At 45.6% G+C, this 26,024-nt stretch overlaps 1 protein-coding gene across 2 annotated transcripts in view; it reads left to right on the top strand.

Moving 5' to 3' along the window:
* Positions 1-23,719, top strand: part of rsh (Rap GTPase activating protein radish) — a 224,214-nt gene extending 200,495 nt beyond the window's left edge. For both annotated transcript variants that reach the window (XM_075692977.1, XM_075692976.1), the window contains exons 12-18: positions 2,722-2,776; positions 3,535-3,655; positions 4,341-4,515; positions 14,300-14,409; positions 14,834-15,266; positions 15,750-15,832; positions 17,527-23,719. In XM_075692977.1, the coding sequence (XP_075549092.1) occupies positions 2,722-2,776; positions 3,535-3,655; positions 4,341-4,515; positions 14,300-14,409; positions 14,834-15,266; positions 15,750-15,832; positions 17,527-17,691 (1,142 nt within the window). In that variant the 3' untranslated portion in view covers positions 17,692-23,719. The remainder of the gene's footprint in view (positions 1-2,721; positions 2,777-3,534; positions 3,656-4,340; positions 4,516-14,299; positions 14,410-14,833; positions 15,267-15,749; positions 15,833-17,526) is intronic.
* The last annotated feature ends 2,305 nt before the right edge of the window (positions 23,720-26,024 follow it).

The following is a 26,024-nucleotide window of genomic DNA, read 5'->3' as shown; positions in this document are numbered from 1 at the left end:
GCAGCACGTGGTCGAACTCTCTCCTTGCGATGGCAAGGCGGTCACCAGCGAGGCATCTGGATTGGCAGAACACTTGGGGGCGTGTGGGGACAACATGGTGCGCGACGTTGCATGTACTGGCAGCTCAAGATTGGAAGGTTTCGTGATGGCTGGGAAGTCTGACAGAGTTAAGGCGAACACAGATGATATCTGTGGTACGTTTCTAGTGCTTGAAGTCATAGGTGCGAGGACGCCTTGTATAGACATACTAGTCGTCATGCCCACGACGCGAAGAGCGCAGAGGTCAATCCTAAGGGCGAAGTTAGTCAAAAAATACGCACCCAATATGGTCATGCGTACGTCTGCAACTATGAACACCCATCGGAAAGTGCGTTTGAGACCCAAGTCGATGGTAAGAGAGCGCTGGTCATATGAGTGGATAATTGTTGGGTGCTTGAAGGGGTGCGGTTTTTGTCTCGCTGCAGATCTAGTCGCGCGGCAAGAATGACGCTCACCTCTGCCCCTGTGTCCTCGAGAAATCCGGCAATCCTGTCAGTGACGTAGAACAGGCGCGTTGTCGTGTGGAAAGAGTCACCGGCCGCACTCAGTGGCTCTGTGGTATGTTTCCCTGCCAGCTGCAAGGGGAACGGCGCTGACATGCGCTGGCACCAAATTTTTTGTGATACCAACAGTATCCATGGTAGAAAAACAGCGCTCAAAACACGGACAGAAAGGCGTACACAGGACGAGCGCTGTCCTGTGTTCTTCCTTCTGTCCATGGTTTTAGCGCTCTTTTTATACCATGGAAGCATACCGATGAGCTTGTCTTCAGACTCTTTCAAGTTACGAGCAATATGCGCCGAGATGAAGGCCAGAGAGGGAGCTGGACCGAGAAGGGAATCTGGAACAGCAATCCCGGTCGCACCGATGACGGTGGAGCGATGATCGTAGTGCAGTAATGATCTCAGCAAGTTCGCCTATCATTTGCTCAAGGCGAGACTGCCGATCTTCGAGATGCGACAGTGGAACGGTTGTTGTTGCTACAGTACCTTTTGCTGAATAACCAGCGACGCGGTCGGCCAGCTCTGCAACATTGTTGAGGTATGTGTCTTCTGAAGGGGCAGCCAAGGCGACCACGAGATTCTGCGGCAAGCACTGAAGGAACAGTTCATGCAGCAGAGGGCTGTTTGCGTCCAGCCTACAGTCACTGAGGAGCCGCCGCATATGAAACAGAAGGGCCGACAGTCGACACGTCGTCGAGCACCTCTTCATTGAGAAACTGCTGGAAGCCCCTGCGCCCAGTCACGGACTTGCATTGCAGCAGCATCGTTTTGGAGTGATCATAGTGGGCGGTGTCGTGGGGCGCGTCCACAACGTCTTGGAACTCCTCGAGCACCTCTACAGGAAGTGCCGAGACAGCGTGGAGGTACCTCGCGCACTGCGAGTTAATGCGCCGAAGGTCGAAGACGGCATCTTCCTGAGTAAACAAGGCTGCAGGATTTTGTGGCCAAAAGGACGGTAGGTGAATCCGCACCGTGGTGAGGTCCTCGGCGCTGGTCGTCGGCGCTTCATTCGTGACCTCGTCCATGATGTCGTGCTCGCTGTACAATCACGTTCGGGTCGCCAAGTCATAGGGACCGTGGTTATGTTCACTACAACAATGAGCGAGTCGGCAAGCGAAAGACCTGTAAACCGTCCTAACCGATAGCAAGAGCAGAAGAAGCTCTCTTTTTTATTTTTCTTCCCTTTTTCTTCTAATCTCGCAGCTCGCAGCACGAGGCATGAGACAGACGCGCCGGAGCGTGCCATGTATAAAAGACGGCCGAGTAACATGACGATGGCTGCTAGAATACTGTTTATCGCCTGGCCTTCGGGGAACCTTTATAGAATGTGTGCTGGTTTTTGAGACAGCTCTGGAAAAAAAAGTGCGACGCCATCTACAAAAGTGATCAGGCACAGGGCCAGCGGAAGCTGGCAAACTTCGATCGACCAAACCATCGCATTCTGAATACACTTGCTCAGACCATTGTTTCTCTATATGCATTTCAGGATCAATTTCCATTACTCCCAAAGCTAAATCAAGTTATTTCATTTCAGCAGCTGTTCACGCGAGGTAGGGTGACATGATACTGGGGTAATATAGCATTCTGCACGCTGTCATTACCTCTACAAAACGAGAATACTTTGTGACAATATCACGCTTTTGCAAGTGTGCATAAATCGCACTTTCACAGCTTTTAACCTCTCCAACTGCTCCCCCAGCAAAAGCTATACATTTATCTGCATGCTGCATGAGGCGGTGCCAACAAACTGTAGCAGAACCGCTGTAGAAGTCCCGTCACCTCATCCTGATTTCGCGGAACAATTAAGGGATCGAAATCTTACGTAACCGCCAAACATAGGCGTTTTCGTGAAGCATACCAGTTAAGCTTCCAAAGCTCAAATCTCTGTCACCGCAATATTCTTTTACCGCGCGAATCGGAGAGAGGAAAAGAGTCGCGAAACATCCTGCGCGGACATTTCGCCCTTTTCTGATACGGCGGCGTGACACATGCGAAACAAATCGCGTAATTGATGACGATAAAATAAAATTTTTCGTGTTCTCAACTCGTCCTGCAAGAGCAACCGCTCAAAAAATATTTTGCCAGTTCTTTTTTTTTAGTTCTTGCCCATTATGTTAGTCCACGAAAGCCGTCAAATTGTCCAATGCTAATTGAAGTCTCGTCACGCAATGCCTCGCAGGTAAAGACAAGACGAAGGTGTACGCCGTCAGAGCCATCTTGGGAGTCCGCAGTCGGTAAGCTATGTCTAATGTACAACTTGCAATCCACTTGCGCTGCAACGCCAGGAGATTAGAGATTTTCGCAATGAGCGAAAGCGTTATTCGTCACAGATGCTCATTGCATTGCCGACGTGTCATGAACCACAATGCACTGACGAAACCGTATATATCTTTATTATAAAACTTAGAGTGCAAGAAACACACCGGGCAAAGATCAGGAACACACACCGCGCGCGTTCGACAACACACTGCCGATCATGCCATCGCAAACCCCTCTTAGAAAACACGCTCATTTGTTCCGTCACCCCAACGCACTATAAATCTGGGAAGCCTATCATGTTATTAAGAACCCCGCACTGTGCGCAAGCCAACCTTCGTTATCACTGCGTGAGAGGGAATTCGATTTAAGTAATCGATGTTGAACGAGTGCCTTGGATGTATGTTTGCTTTCCGTCGTTTGGACATGAGCGATACATCCATCTTTGATATGTAGGTGTTTCCCATACGCACTTAGTAAAGATCAGTTGTGAGTGAGCACGTGTGGGGTGTGTTCCTGTTCTTCGTCCAGTGTCTTTCCTGCGCTCTAAGTTTTCTTGCTACGCTGATTCCATTGTGATTGATTGATTGATTTATTGATTGGTCTTTTAGCCTCATTGAACACTTTTGCTGGGCATGTGTGTTTAGCCCCTCCGGCCTCTCGAAAGCAATCTAGTTCTCTTTCATTTTGCTCGAATGGGTGCGTGGCTGTACAACGCGGCCCATAATTTTTCCAGCGTGTTTCTGGAGATGCTGTACGGATTCAGTACGGGCTTTGGCCTTGGCGTGACCGGAACGGCTGACACCCCTTCCAAGGTGGTCAGTCCATCTGGCCCAAAGTCGAGCAACTATCTTCAGGTGAGTCAAAACCATTCGCACTCTCCCTTCCTCAGAAGGCACGTTTCCCCATCTTTCAACCTGAACAAACACTCCGCACAGTTGTCGCAATCGTGAGAACAAAGCCAAGGAACCTAAAAAGACTTTCTCTGTGGAATCTTCCTTACATTGACAGGATGAACTTCCTTTCGTACGGACAATGCATCTTGCATGCGTTAACCTCAGTCTGCATTGTGTCCGCCTATTGACGCGGCATGCCAAAGATTGCAAGAAAAGTACGAGACTACCGAATAAATATGGAACAGTCAATAAGGCCTCCCACCGTTTGAGTATGCCCAGACACGCATACACACGCACGTACATGCGCATGCAAACCGCCAGTTCGAAAAAGAAAAGGGAGATACCATGGCATGTAACCTCTCCACACACGATACCACTCACGAAGTGTGCCTCTACCTTTTCTCTGCACGAATTTGTTGTCTACATGGACAGGAAAATGTTTTCGTTCACTCGATAATTCCAGCATCCCTGTCGTCTTCTGATGCGTCCCCGTACTGTATATACTGCTAGATTTCCTTCCGTCTAATGATGCACCGAACCGAGTCAGCTCCGCACGCCTCGACGTTCGGTCACGTGTACAGTGTCCCAAGGACGGGCGACGCTCCCCGACGGCGTCACAGCGACGCGCGTTACTTGGCCGCCGCAGGTGCCGGACATCCACGAGAGCCCGCGCAACAAGAGCGCTCCGTCCAGCCCGATGATGATTCGCGCCTTCTCCCGCCTCGGAAACTGGACGGGCTGGAGTTCCCGCAGCAGCAGTAAGGACCCTTTAATACCTGATGATATCGGGGGCCTCAAGCGCTGGCAGAGTGAGTGCAATTGTAAGTGCCAAGGCCCAATTACTCTCTCATTCTCTGTCTCCATATGCCCGCACACGGCGCTCTTCTGTAGACACTCGCTCTCTCTTTCTCTCACCTCGCGACCCTTCTCCATTTCTTTCCTTGAGTTGCTGCTTCTCTTCTTTTTAGTTCCGAGCTCTTTCTTTCCCAAGGCATTTCACTGCACCCTTCGTTCTCCTCAGCTTCCGCACCAACGTCGCTCTCTATAGCTTTTAGCAGCCTTTTCCCACACACTTGAAAATTCAACACTTTAGATATTCTGTACACAGCGTCTCGTAGGCTTGACAGTAACTAAATTCTTGTGTCTGCCAACTCTTGCATGTCATCCACCTAAAGTTAGGCTAGACATTAACGACAAAAAATTTATGTTCTTCTAAAAAAAAAGTATATTATAAAGCAATTTTGATGGTACATATACAACACTCATGAAATCAATGAATAAAACTAAATATCCCTCGCGCAATCGCTGCGGTTCAGGCTGCGTGAGGAAACATGGAGACAGCGCACAAATACGGGTGCATCTTTACGTGGGACCCGATCGGAACAAATATGCAATATTCGTGCGATTGATTTCTTAGGGTTAAGTCAATTGGTGGGCGAAAACTAGCGACGTTATCAGTTTACAGCAGGGTCAATGCACGGTACGGTCTATTGTTAAACATGCCAACGCGCGAGGCAATTGCGAGTGCTGGCTGAGGCCCTCTCAACGCGTTGCTTAGGGGCGTAAAAGATGCCTGCGCCACCGTCCACAAGTCGGCTGAAGCAACGCCCGGAATTTCCACACCTGTCAGATGGAAAAAAAAAATCCCGCGAGCTATGCACTCATGTGTATCTTTTAATAGTGAAGCACACTCTACACACTGCGCACACGCCTAAGTACAGTTATTCTAAAAGCCCTCTAGTAGACTGGTTGATCGCGAAAACTAATGGCACAATTCTTTTCTTTTATTTGCATAAGTACGAATTTAACGCTGTTCCTCTGAACGCTAAACATGTGAAACTTCGTGTCCACGCGCGCACGCACCGTGAGTGAAAGCAAGCTCTAAAAGCTCCTGCATGCAGACAGCCGACAAAAGGACCGTTGGGCACGTCAGGGGTTCTCTGTAAAATACTCATAGACTCTTTGAGACTTAATTTACAGTGACTTTGTCCGATTTACTTACTTTAACACTCGGTATTTCTTACGTGATGAGCATCTGTCGACTCTTATTTTATGGCAGATTCTACAAAACTCACTTTTGTTGGTTTCAATACAATATATCAGCGTGCGTCCTCAGAAGGACAGCGACGAAATACGCGGCAACAAACCAGGTGTAGCAGACAACGCGGGTAAAATCAATTGGACGCACGCTTGTAGCGTTAACAGTGGTGCTTCATATGGTGCACAAAGTTATTGCTGGGCACGTCTAGCGAACCAGGCAGGCCCAAACTATTGACATGGGAGGACGTAGCAGGCGTGACTCGACAATAAACAACTTCGAGAACCGGGCGTGGCTGGTGGTTCAGCGTTCCATCATGCCTTGGCGTTGAGGCGTCGTTCAATCTTGACGTTCCGCAAAGGTGGGTTTTCATAACGACGCGGCTGTTTCTGTGTCATGATAGTGGGAGGAGCAGACTTCCTGCCACCAAGCTGATTGCGCAAAACGTCGCCTGACGACCTTATGCGCTTCAGTATGGTATCGGTTTGTTGCCGAGGGTGAGGCTGCGTCGTAAAATAGGGCGCCGTCGATGACCAACCCGTCTCATCTGCTTAAAAGGTTCGAATGGGGTTGTCCTTCGGCTGTTTGGTTGGTTGGAGGAATACATGGCGTAGCGTCTGGAGCTTGAACCGGCCGATGAGCCGTGCTTGACTTGCACGAATTCTTATTTGTGGTCACTTATTTCGCATGTGTAAGTGAAATTAGGCTGTGAATCAATAATTTTACAATTTCGACACTTTCTTCTTGCTCTGCTACATATATGTCTTGATTTCGTGAAAAGAGCCTTTCTATTCCAACAAAAAGATTTGTCGCATACCCAATTATCCGGTGCAAACATATGGTGATTACATATAGACCGTTTTATTGAGGGCGGTGCCATTTTGCGATCACAGTGCCGTCTATGGTCCAGCGCCATGCTGATATGTAGGATCGCACTGGAGGGTGCGCGCCGAACCTGCTCTTACGACGAGTGGCAAGTTTTTGCGTTATTCTGGACGGTCTCAACAAGTTTTTGCTGTTGGGAAACTTCTTAGCGCGTCATTACTAAGCTTTCAGCTTCGATACAGCTGCAATATCGAATGACATTAGGCCTAGAGGCACTGCCACAGCTCTGCCCGCGATAGAAATAGGAAGCGAGTCAAGTCTGAACATTTTCGATGCGTAATATCCGTGGAACGTGCTATTAATGTATGTCTACCCTTGAACTCTGTGACGGTATCACTCAAATGCAAACAATCAGAGGTGTCTGCATGTCACATGCGGTGTGCCACACCAGTGTACATCCGAGTAACTGGTGAAGCTCCGAGGAAAAACGTTTTGCTGCTTTCATACTCCTAAAAATGCTCGTGGTATAATTGGCAAAGCTTTCTTTACCTGGTTCCCGGGCGTCATGCTTTACAAAATAAAGAAATTTAAGATTGTCCGACCATGGTCCGACCATCCGAGCATGGATGAAACGGCCTGATGAAAGTAACCGCGAATATGCCAGGATCAACCAAACGTACGCGACGCGTTGAATTATTACGCGCACTCTAGGGTATCGAGTGGTGCCTGCGAAAGGTCATCTCGCCGACTTGAGAAAACTGAGAAATGAACAACTACACTCTGCAACACCATTTTTTTCTGAAGTAATACTACGCGCGAGGCGCCGTGTCGGCCAGACAGCTTGCCCGTGAAATCGGGAAGCACGGGTGTGCCCATGTGAACTAGGGGCGGCCGGCACACGCTAATCATGGGTCTGGTTAAAGATCGAAAAAAACACACCTTCATTTTCGTTATCGACACGTGCTGCTCTTATATATCATCCCCGATCAACTTCCCCCAGAATATTGGCTGCCAAGCAGGATATTTGAACAAAATTCAACAGACTAACTTTAATGTTCCTGCATGAAGAAATAGTTGACTTCCTCCATTCGCAGTAGTTGACCGATTCGAAATACGCACCTTTCGTTCATATCCCAGTCTGATCATGGGTGCAGAGTTGGTAGCCGTGCGCTCACTGAAAGACACATTTTCTGAAAAAAAAAAAAACACGCGACGAAGCTGATGGCCTCAAGTCCTTTCTTTATGCCGACAACCTAAATCCGATGCTTGCCTGCAAACGCAGCGGTGGAGGGCACGGAATCGACGCTTCTGAAGATGCACTTCAATTTCGCTTCCGAAAGGTATGTTCGCAGCGAAATACAGCTTAGTGGTAGCAGGTTGACCTTGAGTCGTTTGACATGGCAGCAATCCCAGACGGAACACGTTATAACCGCACTAATTCGCAGTGACACTTCCAGGCTACACTTCCAGGCGGGCGCTAGGAGAAACAGCGATCCGCACATACTAATCCAAGGAGAAGAGTGGCGGGGCACGCTGCTTCGAGGCTACGTTCCTCCTCGCCGATAAAACGGTCTAGAGAAAAACAGTCTGTTCAATATATCATTTAGAACACTCCATTGAAAAAGATAACATGGGCCTAATATGCAATATATGAACACACAGGGATCTCATAAAACCCCGTATGTTCCCATGGCACATCTCCTATATAATATATGGAAGCGTGCAGGTCTCTTATGTGGGATCTTTATATGTACATATAGGATTATTGGATATGGTATATGGGGGCTTTTTGAATAAGGATGTTCTTCGTGACAGCAACTTGATAATCACACACGCGAACATATTTGATGAGCAGTAAAATATATCGCACCATAGGCTCGCCAACATACATTGGCCTTTATAAAGCTTTCTAAGAGCTTCAAAGCGCAGCGTATTAAGAGCGATTATATAGTTTTTTCGTAACATGAACTACGTACGGTTATGTACTGCATTTCACGCGTTACAGTTATATTATGCAAGTACTCACGAAGAAGCTCTGTCAGGAAATATTTGCCTTCTCCTCTTGTATTTCTTTTGTATTGTCATGAAAAAATGAGACCGAAGTCGAAAAAGAAACTCACGTAGCGTTACAGCAGCCAAGTAGGCAACGTATAAAGCATGGTCTGTTAACTTGGGCGCGTTTTGCGATTGCGAGCAGGCCATGACGTGTAGGACAAATTGCGTATAAGAAACAGGTTTGCATTTTACCAGAAATGCCGCTTATGCTGCGATGTAGTTCGCTACTTACTGAATTCGTTCTTCTTGTGTGATGATAAATTCGTTGTCATGAAGAACAACCTTATCGAAAAATTATGCATGGCTCTGCTATCGCAAACACCAGACACCAGCGGAGTTGGGGGAAGGTCAGTAAAGCAGTGCCAAACCGCACACTTGTCTAACTTTTGCCTGGCTTCGCCCAGTTCCTCTGGTCTCTGGTGTTTGCGATAGCAGAGCCAGACAATTTTTTTTTCCACTGTGAGAAAGAGAACCACCGAAGCGAGCGCGTGGGTTTTTATCAGAGAGCAATGACGTCCCACCATCTGTGTCCCTGCCGCGCCGCTCCTTCTCCCCCGCTAGGCTACACCCTCCCTCACCGCGTCGCTATGCTGTGCGATGCAATTTATATACTCGTCTTTCACTCCCTCTAAACTCTCTCTTCCTCAACTTGCCGAAGCTGCGGATTTCAAGAGAAACCCAGTGAGGTTCTAACAGTTCCACTGTAGAAAACGCTCATCTATATCTATGGCAAGAAGTCGTCGTGCTTACTGAAAACGCTTTCGTTCAACATTGGTGAAATCGCGTTGCTTAAGCAAAATATGTACGTAACATTCACGGTTCAGTATTACTCACGAATGCAGCCTTCGCAACCGCTTCGTCTTGACACATACTGGAGTGCAGCGCCAATTCAATTCGTTTTCATCAAGATATAGCTTGGAATTCCAAATGCGTGAGCATTTCTATGCTTACCCAAGGAGAAAGCCCGTCCCTCCATCCGTCATGTAAAACCAATCGCTCTAAAGGAATAAATCTATAAAACAAAACAAGTTAGGAAGGAAGAACTTTGGCGGTGTTAGTTTCAAAGTTACGACCCGCGCTCAGAAGCTGAGTGTCCTACCCACTGGGCTAAACACCCATGCTTGCAGAAGGTTAATATATCTGAACCATATGAATGCGTTGTACCGGCGGTAGAAAACAAATTTCAAAGGAGTACAGTTTCTGTGGAGGCTCGATTGTCGTGATGTCTACGCATCGTAGACATCACAAGGACATCAATTTAGCGAAATCGTAATGCCAAACACGTCACATCCCCGATGCGTTTCTACGGTTGCGAGATGCAGCTGCCGTTGGGGCATTCCTTCACTGACCGAAATGCAATCGATCTCTGAGGGTTCATGCTCTTCACGTCGCGCAACACACATAGGTAAGTAGTCAGTGAGCTGATAACGATGATAAGGAGTGTTGAGGGGTTATGTGCGTCTCATCACGGTTGATAATGGTTCGATGCGGATGGATAACGTGCTAAAGAGCGACAAGTCTCTTATAATGGTGGAATCAATTCTGACAATGTTAATAAGCACCGATGAAGGTTGGTAAGGACCGATATCAGTTCATAATAATCAGGTCATATCTCATAAGGCCGATAAGGACAGATAATGGTTGATACTGACCGATAAGGGTTGCTAAGGCTCTTACCGAGTCCGATAAGGTTGATAACAATCGATAATTGTTGATATTTTATTTATTTTATTTATTTATTTCATACTGCAGACATAGTTCAGGTCCAATCAGGGTGGTAAAACGCAACAATAATACAATTCATCAATCAATCAAGCAGGGTGGTAAGACACAACAGTAATACAATGCATCAATCAATTGAAACAGGCAACGAGTTACTCCAGTCTGTTATAGTTCGGGAAAAAAAAGAATACTTGGATACATCCGTCCGTGCAAAATAAGTTGTTAATGAATTCGGATGATAGTGTCGAGTAAGCCTAGACGTTGAACTAGACAGATAGGATGCATGATTAATTCATAACTCTCCATTAAAAATCATGCAAATAAATCGAATTCCTAAGTTTTCCCTTCGCTGCGCAAGGATTTTGATGCCATTATCACGCATTATTTGCGAGGGGGAGTCATATCAAGAGAATTTTGAATATAAGTATCACGTAGCTTTCTTCTGTACCCTTTAAAGACATTTAATATTTTGTTTAGTAAACGGTTCCCAAACAACACATGCATATTCAAGTTTCGGTCTAATTAATGAATAATAAGGAAGCAGTTTTACGTTAGGTGGGGAATGCTTAAGCTTATGCCGCAAAAAATATAATTTAGGCAAGGCTGAAGAACAAATATTATCAATGTGTAAATTCAATGATAAATTGTTAGTAATTGTGACACCCAAATACTTATATTTTGTTTCTTTTCAGCGTTAAGCCGCATTCCCCACATTTTGATGCAATCAATAATGCCCCAACAGGAGAAGTATTTAGATTAATTTGATCATTTGTTGAAGTGATTTCTCTAAAAAGCACATAGTCGTCCGCAAACAACCTAATTTTCACACTTGAATGAATTGCAGTAGTAATATCATTTACGCAAATAAGAAGAGGGGTGGTCCCAGGACGCTTCCTTGAGGAACTCCTGAGTTCACCGGAAGACAGTCAGACTGTTGCTTATTAATTGCCACGAACTGGCAGCGATTTGTTAGATAGTTTGTTGTCCATGCGATCAGTATTTCTGGAAGCTCAAGATGACCAAGTTTTAGTATTAGTTTGTCATGTGGAACTGTATCGAAAGCTTTGCTAAAATCAAGAAATACAGCATCAATTTGACCATTTTTATCAAGGCATGAGGCGAGTGAATGGATTACCGTGAAAAGTTGTGTAACTGTTGAATAGGCTTTTCTAAATCCGTTTATACTGTTCGGATCAAGTTTCAGAACATTGATAATGACACCGGACTGAATCTAGATGATCAAGTGACGCAATGCTTACGCATAATTGGACAACTACCAGAGGAGCTTCTGCGTGGATCTTCTGTATTCAGTCCACATTTACCAGGTACATCGTTTAACGGAATGTTGGCTTTCTAAACATTACGATTTACATTTAGCGATTTTCGATCTTTCTTCAGCATGCTCTTACAAAGGTCCTTAGGAAGAGTTTGACCCTGCACACAAGTCCATGGTTTGTCAACTACCACGTTCACACACACAATAGAAAGAGTAAGCTTGCAGCATTGTAGTGCCTGTTCGCACCCAAGACAATGTAATGTTAGTATGAGCAGGTAAAATTGCAGTGCCTATAGTTTGTACTTCGCGGAATACCAAAGTACGCAAGACAAAAGAAAGATTCAAGTTCAAGTCTGCAAAGTTCACAGAGTGAAACCAATTATAGTGACCCACGGCATACACAAGAACTTGATCAGAATCGCTGATTTCATGCACAGCTGATCGGCAGATTTGGATCCCATGGCGGGGCAACTCAATACCGGTGCAACTCAATGGTGATCTTACAAGCGACCCCTATATGACTACGGCAGGCCAATGCCTACTAAGCCACAAACATAAAAAACTACTTGAGCAGGACAGATCTCACGATGAGAGCTGACATGGTGCGGTGCATGCAATATTCATTCTTCTACTACGCCGGCGTCAATGCCGGGAAAACCTCTCCGCTACAACAGCGTCTTCGAAACGCCATAAATACATCGGCGCGATGTCGAGGACCTCGGTGGAGCACCTTCCTGCACTTCAACCTCTCCTACGTTTCATGTATGACCCACAGGGCACTGCGACGTAGTTGCCTGCGTAGTTCTGTAGCGTCACCAGACACATCTGCACTTTTTATACTTAAAGCATGAAAGGCCCCTCCATGCCCATATACGTCGAAACGTGGAGCCGTACCTTTCAAATGCAAAACAATATTGCCTATTGCGGGGAATCGCTCCTTGGCGCCAAAGCGTACCCTGATTATCCGCCCATTCTGTTAAATACGAGGGTTAAAATTTGTTGGTGCATTCGTCAGTGTCTTCGAAAAAAATAACTCCGGCAGGAACACTTAAGACTGCTCATGTTTGTGAATGCGAAAGCATTATACCGTTTGTGGACCTCGGAACGCCAGGAACGCGCTCACGTTATACATTCCTGACGTGGCGCCACGTCCTCCCCTTTGGCTGATTAGGCACGTGAAGGGCCGTCACGTGCCCAATGACGCACGCACTAGGCCACACCTTCAGTCAGCCAGATGGCTGCGAGGTGACGTGTGCAATGACGCACGCCCTGGGGACACCTTTAGTCAACCAGAACCGTTGAGCCCCCGATGCTTCAGGGAAGCGTGCTCGTCTCCCACCGCGGACGCCCAGGTTCAATTCCACCCAGACAGAAATTTACCAAATTTTTATTTCAACGCCATTATTTACTTTGTTTATAGAAACTTGCCTGAGAAATTTAAGGTCAATTCGAGTATTTCTTGAGCTATTTTTACTCTTTGCGCCGTCGGCCATTCTTGGCACTTCCTGTTGGTCACGCCGATTGACGGATTTTCGCTCAAATGGGCACCTAATGCTTTCGCATTAAAGCTTTTCCAAAAAACTACAAAATTGCAACTTAACTGAATATGGGCGCGAAATTGATGTTTTTCTTACAGACCACGTGATGGCGGAGATCTGGGCAAGGTTGCACACTTGTATGCATAGACTACTTACTTAGAGCAAACAGTGTGTCATGCTGCGAAATAAGTCGCTAGTCGGCACAGCTCTTCCAGCACTGCCCACAATTTCGTTTCCCGACGACCGCGGTGAGATACTGGAGTCATGGTTAATTTTTTTTATCATACTCTCACTGTATCGAGAAAGAGAGAAACGGGTAGGGTAGGTCAGTGAAACCGTACCCTTGGCACTGCTTGCTTCGCGGTGAAGAACTGGTAATTTAACGCAATTAGCGGCCAATTTGCTTCGCATTGCAGCATGTGCTACTGCTGCTGAATCCGTTTGAGCTTAGTAAACGTACCTCCAATGGCAATAACCGCGAGAGTCTTGTCCGATTATTTCAGATTTAGGAAGAGTTTCATGCTTTATGCATGCTTTTGCTGGCACGCTAGACAACTAACGTACTTGTTAGTTTTTCTTGCCAGTTCTGCACCGGAGGCCACAACTAAATGGTCGCTGCAAAAACCTTCAAAGGCGGTGTACATATCTTCAGAAATGCAGGATAATGAAATATTAGGTCTTCTTGTTCGTTTATATTGCTGCGGTATCTGAGTCTCGCGACAACTTCAGAAAAATGTTATAAGTCAGATTTGACAGTAATTATAAAATACATCATGTGTCCAAGGCGTGGTGGAATCGCACATAATCAGACACATGTAAGCATCTAGAAATTCTTAACGTTGCAAATATCTCGTGAAGAATGAGACAAGGGTACATAATTTATTGCAAGGCTTTGCTTTTTCGAGTTTTAATTGCGGCACGTACAAGCTTGCATATGCCTAACTTCTAACGATATCGTTACGAAAGACTGCTAACTGCGTCACGTAACGAGTTCGCTCAGTTTGCTCTGCTACAAAAAGGCTCGCGAGTTCTCGAGCACATACGTGCGGGTGGGGAAATAACTGCCGCGCGTACGTGGTGACGACGCGGCGCGCGAGTGTTAGACGGCGCGACCGGGCGTGTCCCTTTGAGAGCTGCTCTTCTTATTCCAGGCAAAGAGAAGGAGAAAGAGAAAAATACTGCGATGGCGGGGACCACAGTAACGCTGAGCGTTTGCGCGGACGCTCACAAGGTGGACAGGACCAAGCTGTGTCAACACGAGGTAAGAACCCCTTCTCTGTTTGCTTTCCGCCGGCTTTTACGCGGCTGAGCTATGCTCCGTTTGCTCTGTCGCTGTCGAAACACGACGTGGGCGTTTGAATTTTCTTTTTTCCGCTGACGAAAGTGTGACCAAAATATTTCGCGATAATTACGTCCCGCCAAATCCTTTCCTCGCTTTTTTTTTCCTTCTTTTTTTTTCCGTCGTCCCCATCGCTGGGAGCTTTTCTAACAACGTTAGGACATATATGCACAAAGTGTCAAGTGACGGCCGCGCTGCTCGGAGTGTGGACACAGTGCTGTCCTTCCGAAATAAAAAGTACGCGCCGAGTGACAGACCAGAAAGAAAAAGAAATGCAGGACAAGAGTTCTTACGGGCGTGTTCGTTTTCCGTTGTTTTTTTTTCTTTCCTTCCACCATGAGCGCAGTTCAACATCATCGAGTTCGACAGCGACACGTTCCAACTGCTGGTGGACTACCTCCACTGCGGCACATGCCCGCTCAGCTGCGAGTCCATTCCCGGCCTGATCTGCGCCGCCGAGCACTACGACCTGCCGGAGTTGATGCAGGCCTGCTTCCACCACGCCAAGCAGCACCTGAGACTCTCGGTGGTCTGCGGCATGCTGAACGTGCTGGAGAACTACTACTGGCGCTACACGTCGGCGACCGAGCTGGTCAACATGATACTGCAGTTCGTGGACACGCGCGCGTCGGCGCTGTTCGCGGGCCAAGACTTCCTCGAGCTCTCCGAGTCCATGTTCCAGACCATCATCGGCCGCGAGCTCAACATACCCGAAGTCACGAAGTTCGAAGTCATGCTTAGTTGGGCCACGCACCATGTGAAGACCATCAACCGACCAGGTGCGCACGCCGGAATTAAAACGGTCGTGGTACTCTTGACGGTGTGACATACCTTTAGGGTTAAGAACGAAGGTCACTCACCATAGCTAACACAAACTAACGCTTTCACTTGTTTTTTTTTTTTTTTTTTTTTTGCTGTGGTCGGTAACCTTCTTTTCTAATGATGATTTTACGTGACCAGACGACATTTCGTCCAAATCTCTACTGTGAAACCTTTAATGTGTGAGTTTGTACCACAATAATGCTGTAAACCCCATAATTTTCATGGGCAATTATTATTTATAACGCTATCCACAGCGGCGACTCAGTGGACACGGTTTTCTGTTGCTGAAAATCAGGTCGCGGGGTGCGATTCCCAGCCACGTCGACCCCACTCCTATGAGAGTGAAACGCAAAAACCCTCGTGTAGCACACTTTGAGCGTGCCTTGACGAACCCTTTGTGAGCTAAATTAATAAATATTTATTATTTTCATATTTTCCAGACCCCAGAGAACTTCAGTGCACCATGAACCGACTAACTAGAGACTTGAAGCTTTACCTCATACCACCACAAGAGTTGATAAAAGTAAGTATTAAATGTAAGTATCAAATGTTTTCACTAGTTTATTTCGTTAATGAGCAAATAATTTGAAATTACGATTTCAAGGAAGAACAGGGAGGAAGGCATAGCTTGCCACAACATGACTGTAATAACTAGGTCAAGCACAATGTTCACTTATTTTGTGGCATGAAAGCTTACGAAGCTACATTTTACATGGGTTTTTCTGTGCCGATTTTCACCCTTAGTCACTTGATCTTTGAACCAAAGAAATATTTGAATGCAAGGCGAACTCAATCCATGTGTGGAGCTCTACGCCGATAGCGCGTAAACCTGTCAGTTCATTCATCAGCCTTGGTGTGTACGAAAAGTCAGATTAAACTCTGTAGCAAACCTAAAGTGCAGGCAGAGGAAAAACGACGCGCTTAATAAGCTTGATAATCAGATATCATATATTCATATATATTACATCGTATCATATCTGGCAAGGCCAGCAACAAAGTCAAAAAGTAAAAATATAGGTGTTTGTATGTTTGTTTGCTTGCTTGCTTGTTTGTTTGTTTGCTTGTTTGTTTGTTTGTGCCACAGTTTACAAAATGCTTACACACTACACAGTTCGACAGATGTGCAGAGTTAAGGCAGTTGTGTCTCCGTGCGTGCGATGTGTACTGTCTAAAATCGCGCATAAATGTGCCATCTTGTGTCGTAGGTGTGTTGTTCGTCTTGTTTTAGTTAATAGTACATTCTTTTTTGGCTGCTGCATCGGGAACATGGTCCAACTCACAAAGTTTTCATTCTTGTTTAGTTAATGTATTCTTGGAACTTAGCTGTTCTGGTAGCGTCGCCAGAAATTGAAGCCCAAGCGCGAGCAATATTCGATCAATAAAAGTCTATCGCTGTGCTTCCATATTCTCCTGAGTGTAACTTTGAAGCTGTCAGTGCGAGCACGCTAACCTCTGGAGCTGCGCCAATATATGCCGTGCGTCGCAGTAAACGTCAGTCAAGCTGTTTGAAAAATGCTTTAAAAAACAAGCCGCAAGATACACATTTCAAACTTACGGTGTACGGTAGTCAGCGGCCTGACGACAGAACCCCGTAGGTCTTAAAATTGTATCTTGCACCGTATTTTCTAAAAAATTATTTGCACAACTTAGCTAACGATAACTGGGACACCTTATAGTGCGGGTACCAGTCGATGAAGCACTACAGCAATCAGATGGAAAAAGTCTTCTCGGGCACTATTGCAACATTGCCTCTCATTTATCTGCCATACCCTCAAGGTTTTGCACAATTATGGAGTGAAAAAAGCAAAGTAACAGTAACTTTTACAAAGCAATGTACTCATCAAGAACAATAAATGATCACATGTACAGTCGACCGATTCTTTAGCGGTAATGCGCGAGCGGCGACTGGCCGAACCATCAGTGCCTTCGAACCGCTCGAAGCGACGAGATCAGCAAGAGTGGCGCATGCGCAGCAAGTTCACTGAAAGCCGTTATCTCTGAGAGCTCGCACTCAGTTAATCGTGCCAGGAGCTGTGTCATGCTGGTTGAAAGAGCCTAGCAGACGAAACTTGCGCTTCTTCGAACGCGAAGATGCATGTTCAAAGTACTCCCGCTGCGAATGCAGTGGGAGTACTTTGAACATGCATCTTCGAGTTCGACTTCATCGTTTTCCAACGCTTTTCTTTCCTCGACGTTTTTCTTTTTTATTTCCTTTAGGTGGTCCTCCCAACAAAGACAATCAGCCATGAGGAGATTCTAGACACCCTGCTCTACCAGGCCGACACCGGCATGTTTCGCGTACGCCGGTCATACATAGAGGCTGTCGATGGCCGCAGAGACCGGTACCTGCTCAGCCAGAAGCTCACCGGGTACCGGAGATAACGCCCCCGCAAACCACTCACCGATAGCACTAATCCTGCGGATACTGCCGGTACTCGACCGCTTCGCAGACGACGCACGTGCAATGTTCGTCGTGAAGTGCCGGATCCTGATTTGGTGTCGGAGTTTCCGACCGGCGAAATTGTCTGCGCGAGAAAGGAAAAGCCCGAAACAATTCATGCTTCTTGTTGCCCTTATAAGGATGACAAAATTAGAAAACTTTCCTTCTGTTCTTTTTGGCTCTCTGATGGTAAGAAGGAAACCACCGTCGTATATGTACCCTCTTTCATCTATTGTCGATATTCATGAAAGATGAGTTTTCCTTCGATTTGAACCACTCGCGCTACAGAAAACAAAGAGCATAACTTTGCCTACTTTTTTATAATAAACGACATGTGCCATGAGCCATAAATCATGCTAACCTTTCTTGAAAGGTACAAGGGCAGGAATGCACAATAGTAAGAAGCAATGTGGTCACGAATGTAACCGCGAAAAAATACATTTATGTGTACTAGAACCTAATTTCGTTTGTAGAGGCATGTGGATAAACTGCTACCGAAGTACAAGCCAGACCGACATCGGTAAGACCCCGATAATGTTAGAGGAATAGCAGCTGGCATCTTTACTTCAGGAGTAAATAAAGATTTTTTTATATCTATTTCGCCTGTCAGGAGATAGGCAACGGTATGTTTCTGCCCATTCGAACTTACTACATCAAGTACATAAAGTTTACCCAGCAGTAATTAAATATACAGGTGACCAGTCTAGTATCGCTCACCAATTCTTCAAATTAGAGTACGGTCGATGTATCTGTCGTGTCCGAACTTATCTTGTCACATCTATGGACCGTAAAGTGCCACAAAAGCACCAACTGGCTGACGCAGGCTTCAGCTTTTAATTCACCTGTTTGCCTCAATTTGGCGTCCTAAATTCGCCTCAACAAACCAAATGCATTTCCTGTTAAACATGGTTCGGGACAGACACGTTTAAATTTTAAGGGTGGTAGCCTTCTCTAAAAGGTATTTTTTCGTTGCTTCGACGCGCCTGTCCCAGATGAAGTCTATCTTTATGCGCTTCTTGTGTTTTGGTACTGTATTACGACATCCGCTCTGCAGTCTACGCTAAGCATTAAAGCCTGCAGTGGTGCTCTAAATGTATTTTCTCGGCGGTTACGTCATAGAAGCTGACGTCTCTGCGGTTTTTTTGTGCTTCTTATTTTGTTCGAAAGCCGCATTCCAGCATTTAAGAGCGGAGGTAGACCTGCGTATGCTTTATAGTATCATCAACAGTGCAGACAGGAGTGGGAACCATAACAAGTTCAGAAGGAGTGTCCGCGCTCACTTTCTGGTGACAGGTTTCTTGATTGTGACATGTAAAAACGTCATGTATATAGACCATTTGACGTCAGCACAATATTGTTCAGAATACACTGAGTGTGTAATACAAGTTGTTCATAAGTGTATAGACGTGCATGCCTGAGTAACGTATGCAAAAGTGTTGTTAGGCACACATAGCGTAGCGGATACCGAAGTACGCTCTCAAGAGACAGAAATAAGAGTTCCCTAATGGTACACTGACGTACGATATTTTCATGGCTCGCGTTCATGTGCAGGTTTCGTGCAGCTAAGGTTTAACGCCGACGAGAATGCCAGCACATGTTCAAGAGCAATTTAGATTATTTTATAATCTCCCCATTCCAAGTTCAAGATGCTAGCATACTTCTGAACTTACCTTAAGAATATATTCAGGCAGTGAGAGTCGGTGTAAACATAAAGTCGTAGTTATAAAAGAAAAAAAAAGTAACCTATCCTAAGTGCGCCGCGGGCACTTCACGGACCAAATACTATGTACGCAAAAAAAAAGATGCATATTATATTACATCACTTATTTTGACCGCTTTCAACTTAGTGAAGGCCAGAACGCGTCAGTGAGATCAAATGGTGCGTCCACTAGTGAGCCGAGACAACTGGCTTCGTTAAAGCTGATGTAATATTGCAGAAGAATATTTTTTGAACATGTGACACCCGTTGGTTACTGGCGTATAATACTGAGAATTAAGGGCAGTAAAGGCATTTTTGTACTGTTGAACAGAATAAGAAATTTATGCTACTTGTATATATCACCCTTCATTAAAAAATTACAAGGTCGTCTCAGTCACCCTGATGACCAAGGGAAAGGGCCTACCTGTCGTTTTCCTGAAGACTGAACAGAAGCAAAGCGTAGTCCTTGTTTTACTTAGGGAGTAGTCTGTTGCCATTCTCCTTGCTTTTATAATACAGGACGCGCGAAGCTTCAGGGAAGCTCCTTTAGTCGGTTACTTGCCCCTAAGAAAATGTTAAGGTATTACGAGATTTATACTTCTAGAGCACAGGGCCACGTATTTTGTATCTGGCGGTGACGACCGCGCATGTTTCGTCAATGGCATTCGCTTAGACCGGCGCCAAAGCGAAATGGGAAAGAGTACCCTTAAACATAAGCACAAGTGTGGCCTCATACGGTAATTGCAGTGTTGTGTCGTATGCAAGTTCTTCCGCACACACTTGTAGACACTGTGTCAAACTAGTGAACGCCTCAGGGCTGCTGTGTTTCGTGCACATGTTTCTAGGCACTAAATGTTACCCTATTCATTGTATAACTGTTCGTTCCTGCATGCCGGTTCGATAAAAAAAAAGGAAAAAGAAAGAACGAACAAAAGTTGTCTTAGCGGAAGGAATGGAAATAGTGAAGAAGCGGACACATTAGTGTTGTTTGCTCCACCGAACGTGCCTCACACGGATCATTCGTGCCTTGGTGGATGTACACACACACGCCGAGTCATCACTGTATCCGAGCAAGTCATACAAAGTCACTTGTTACTCGCTTGTTCACAAAAATAAGCGCATGCGCCGCCGCATATCGAATTCGGCGTTGAAGCGTCTTCATCGCCTTTTTCTCCGCTGCATTCCATAAATGGGTACGCAATTAAGATGCCGTTGGCGCCAGTTTGTTGACTTCTCAAATGCGGCAAATGGGCAGACGCCCATAATCTGAACAAAAGAGCTATCCTAGTAGTGTAAAACTCGCTGTTGCTTTTTAGAGGTCAAACGAAAAGTTGAACGGGTAGTTCTGAAGCGATAGCTGGCGAAAATTCGCTTAGTAAGAAAACATAGAATTCGGAGGAGTGCACTCAAGGCAACCGTGTGCAACTTAACGGTGAGGATCTCTAGCATCGTTTGGTGGTGGCAAGGCCCTGAACATAATCGGAGCAGTGATTAAGTAACTAGCATCACTTGCTTGCACTGAACAAAGCATTTTCTACTGCAGAAAGGCCCGAAGCTGCACGCCATTTTATTTGTACGAACCGAAGCACTATGTAACATAGCGACGAGACATGACTTTGGAAATTATTTTATAAAAGTAAGTGACGTCTTTTATCACCGCATTACCACCGCATCTCTCAGATGAAGGTCTGGTGCCTCCGCCTGAGAGCTTGATGCGACCTTTGAGAGAGAGAGAGAGAGAGAGAGAATAAACATTTTTATTGGGTGAATGCAGCTTTTGAGAGGCGTCCTCATTCCAGAATGCCTTGAGCTCGGGCCGCGTCCTGGGCCCTCGCAATCAGCCGTTGCTGATCCTCGAGGTCGGAGCTGGCCAAGGCTCTCTCCCAAAGCTCGTTAGGGGGGTAAGGGTTCGGAGGATTTAATGGTGCCGCTTTGCAACCCCTTACTATATGCCTGAGGGACCCGGGCTCTGCGCAGAAGCGGCATTGCGGAGAGAATTGTGTAGGGTCTATGAGGTGATTTCTGGTTGGGTGGGGGAATGTATTAACCTGTAGAGCTCGGAGGAATCGCTCCTGCTCTCTATGTAGTGACTTGTTTGGGGGTTTGAGAAAATTCAGCGCGCTCTGCCTCTTGTCTCGGAAAGTAGCAAAAATGGTCGAGGACGGACAGTGGCCGCAGGTTCAGGCACTAAGTGTCTCACTTTAAATAGCTATCATGCTTGAGGGGTATATGACCAAATCGATGGCAGCAATTCACTTGGCCAGCGAGATTTACTAGCAAACAGTTGGTTAATTGCAGACCACCGATCAAAAATCTTCATGAGTCGAAAGTTTCTTTTTTTTTTCGCAGCAAGGACAACAGACTGAATTCATAAATCACGCATAGAAAAATCGGTGCACTTGCAGGAAGAAAAGCATGGCGAGAGCTCGCGGAAGCAAGCATTGTTGACGTTTTGTGCCGCAGAAAACAAGCATGCAGCCTACTGCCGAGTTGTGAATTTTTCAACCACCAAATGGCGCAGGCAAGACACAGGTTCCGAGGCTCAGCGGATTTATGGCATTACATGATAGCGTATTTCTGTTCCCCGATACCTCTTTTCCAGCTGAACAAAAAAAAAAGGACAAGAATTCAGTTCCTTTATGCATACCCTTACTCCACCGTCCTTTGGCTTCACGTCGCTGTAGCTAACAAAATTCGAGCCTCTCTGTTCCATTCTCATTCTTACGCGCCCACTGTATCTCCGTAAGCCGAGTATGCATCACGCTTAAATTCAGGAGGCGCTTATCGTATAAAATCAGTGAGAAATCGCATCTTGCCTTAAAAGTGCTTCTCCTATAGAACGCGTATCATATTTTTGGCTGCTATCTTAGATTTACATGCGCTGCAGTGAATTGGGAAACATCCTGCTGGCACCACTTGACGCACACGTTGTGGGGCTCGAACGCACTGATGCAAATGCTTCTTTCACGGACGCATTGTGTAGTAAAGAAGAAGCGATACACGGTTGCCATAGGTATCCTCCTCCGATAAGCCGCATAATCTGAAGCAAAAGACGATACTGCAGCAGCCTGTCGTGATGCTCACCAGTGCTGCATAAACGATTGCGATGTCCTTGAGATAACCAAAAATCTTGAGCAGACTTTACCAAGGCTGATGTGTTGACATCCACCGAGCACTGCAATTTCATGTCGTATGTTACACGTGCCTATCAAGGTCGGAGAAACAGAGCAAATGTGTGGTTTCGGTTTCTTTTTTCTACACTACTGCCACAAGCTCAAGAGAAAAAAAAAAAGAAATATACACATGTTATGATGCACGCAACCGTACATTTCCCTCCCGCAAACAAGTGCCGCAGCGCGGAACACTGAATGTAACAGAAACGTGATCTTGTCGTAAATTGATTTCTGTTTTTTTTTTTAACGACGCCATCGGCGAAAGGTTAGACTTCGACAGTTCTGTAATGACGCCAAATACAAGCGCGGAGCAGTGGTGCGCGATGCGTAGGTCTACGCGTACCAACTGTAAACGAACGTAGGTCTATAAGTCTCGCATATGCAATAATTCGTGCTCGTTTTTATAGTACGGCGCACAAAATGAGACACTGAGAAATCAAAAAGCAGTAGAAGCAGGCCTATGTGTACAGAGTGTGCGGAAAGTCAACGCCTACTTATTTTTATATCTAAATATTATGCAAGTATTTCAGTCTCAAATGTAACACAAGATATAAGAAAACAGCCTGCGCAATGAATGATGTAGCCGTAGAACATGAACGCGAAACAAACACACTGAGTATTTTTTCTTGTGCCTGCTACGTCTATCCGCATAGTTCAAGTGCTTTTATAGTAGCCCTTGGCCACCGCACCTGGCCATTGTCGACAGCATTCAGCACTGTCCTTTTTAGCTTGGTGCGACAGAAGCAGGCAATTTTCGGCATTCAGATTTGTTTATGTTATGATCAGACAAATTGCAACCTCCATAAGAACTTTGGCGTGGCTATGTCTTTTTCTGAATTGTTTTGCCCAGGTGTTGAAAAACATGCCTAGAAAATGAATAGAAACGGACAGGAAATATTTCTTAGCAATAGTAGTGATGCAAGGGAGCGTAGTCATTTGTTCAAGCACAAATTTCCATGGAAGCATTTAAGCTGGCTAATAGATGAAAAATAAAGTCACGAACTTTAGTGAGATTACTGCGCACACTCCCTACAGTATTTCCAAGCGTCGCCAATGATGCTGTCGCTATCGTCTTCATCTCACCGATGCGGCAGCAGGGGGGGGGGGAGGGGGGGAGCACTTCAGGCTAGAACTTTGGAAACACAAGCACAAGCATCAGCTAATACAGTTCAGTATCAGCTGTAGTAGAATAAAACCATACAGATATTTTTTATCAGAGTGAAAGTCGCCTGCTAACATTCAAACTGATGCAGACATAATCATCAGAAGATTGATTCAATACACTTGTTATACACGCCAGCGTAAAGGTGCTTTGTGTTAGTGAGTAGTCGCTATCACTTAGAATATCATAAATTACTCAGACAAGAATAGCAAAGTTCCTCCGAATTCCCGTGTCAAACCTTAGGTTTTTACTGCACGTATCCATGTTCCTGCGGCTACGTGGCATAAAAATCACGAAAGTGGCATACTTAGTGAAAAACAGCTGCTATTTTTAGGTGTCTAAAGTGCTACGCAAGGTTACATCTTCCGCCTTGCTTTCTTTGACCGAAGTTACGAGCACCAAACACACAGACCTACGCAAAGTAACACGTCGAATTTTCAGCAATAGCGCACCGCGCCTGCCTGACGAGGATCATCAGCAGCCCTGGCATATGTGAAAGGACCTGTCAGCCACAGAAGTTCCGCTGCTACAGCTGCGAAAAGAAAAACGTCAAGCTACCGAACTTTTCTTTTTCGCTAGTGTTCTCGGTGTTCTGCGCTGCGCGCACCGGTAGCCAGCAAAATGTGAAAGCAACAAAAAACTTGTTTGAGAGACTTGTGTAAATTATATGCAGAAAGTTGTATATGCATATGTTGTACGTAGCGCTATATGTCAGAGTATTTTTCTGTGGAGCTGTTGTCGTTGCCAGTTGTTGTAGTTGCAGAAGAAGGAGGAAAAAAAACTACTTACCGGAGCAGACGTCTTGGAGAGGCAAAGATTTTATATAGAAGACTGTTTTATAAATAGCGCAGTGTAGATAAATTCATCGGCCCTAGATGGTCTGTCGTTGGTCATAGATGTTTTAGGAGTTGTTGATGGCAAAAAAAAAAAAGTCAGTGAGTGAGTTACCTGAACAAATTCCTTTTTCTGTGCACGGTATCATCGGCCCTTTAGTACTGAGGCTGAATCATTTTCTGCCCACGGGAAAGCCACCATTTTTCTCCTCCTGGTAAGAGCTCGACAACTGCTTTCATTGTGCCCCTATGTGTTCGAAGCAAATGAAAAGTACGTAACACTGTCCAACAAGCACTTGTTGTACATCGCTGTTTTGTCGGTGTGTACTATGTCAGTATTTTTTTTTTCTCTCTCTCTCGTTTGTGCTCGAGCAATTCACCGAAAGTGTTCTTCTGAGAAAGGTGGTTCTGCATGTGTTATCGATTGGAAAAGTAACAACTTCATTGAAACGTTTCATAGCACTTTTCAGTGGCTAAATAACTGGACAAGTGTACTCCGAAGAAGTGTACTATTCAATTGTTGACTGAAATTAGTGACATTATAGATTTTTATTCCATGTTATGAATACTCAACTCTATTGGGGGAAAAGAAATGCGAACACTTGGGCGTGTGGTCCAAGAGTATTGCCGCGCCTTCTACGAGCAAGTTTCGAAATCTGCGCGCGTGACCAGTATCTAACCCAACGGCCTAGTCACACTAGAGCCTAACCTTTCAGAACTGTCAGTTAGAAAGAGCAGCACTTCTCTCAGACAGCATTGTCTGGCGTTCGCGTTTCTTATCAACCCACCTGTACTTTGATGCGTTTTATATTTTCCTAAATAATTCGCAATTTCGTAAATTGTGCCAACCATCGCACAGGAGAAGTATAAGCGGCACACTGTGTGGTTCTTGTTTGATTTGTCTTTTGTCTGTTCAACTGAGTGCATGTAGTTGAAGGTTTGTTCCACATGAAGTGAGACACGTTCTCTATTTTCTAGCCACTCTGTGGAATGTACGTGGCAATGAATTTCGCACGAACATTGCAAGTGTAGGGTTTTATCACACCACCACCCCATCCCCTAATATTAATGCAAGAAACAACACCTCGCTTCACATATGGCGTTCTTAGTCCCTTCTCTAAAGAACAATGACAGCAACTGAAAAGAGTTTTACTGGTGTGGAAAGTTAGTGTTCACTGTGTACTTCACCCTCATCTCTGAAACAGAAATGTTGAGCTGGGAAACCAAATCATCCAAGCACATCCCCACCACAAACGCCACACCCACTAACTCAACACGGTTTCCGAATAAATGTATTTTGGTACATACGTTCGTCTCCGCATTGTTCTGTCGTTTCTTTTATTGCAGTTAAAACGCGGCAGATGCCACCAGCAACTTGAATAGCCGAAATTTTCCGCAACGTTTCGAG

This window comes from Dermacentor variabilis, chromosome 5 (assembly GCF_050947875.1).
Source record: "Dermacentor variabilis isolate Ectoservices chromosome 5, ASM5094787v1, whole genome shotgun sequence".
Classification (NCBI taxonomy): Eukaryota; Metazoa; Arthropoda; class Arachnida; order Ixodida; family Ixodidae; genus Dermacentor; species Dermacentor variabilis.
Note: the sequence above shows the minus strand (reverse complement) of the source record. Positions and strands in the feature narration are given on the sequence as shown.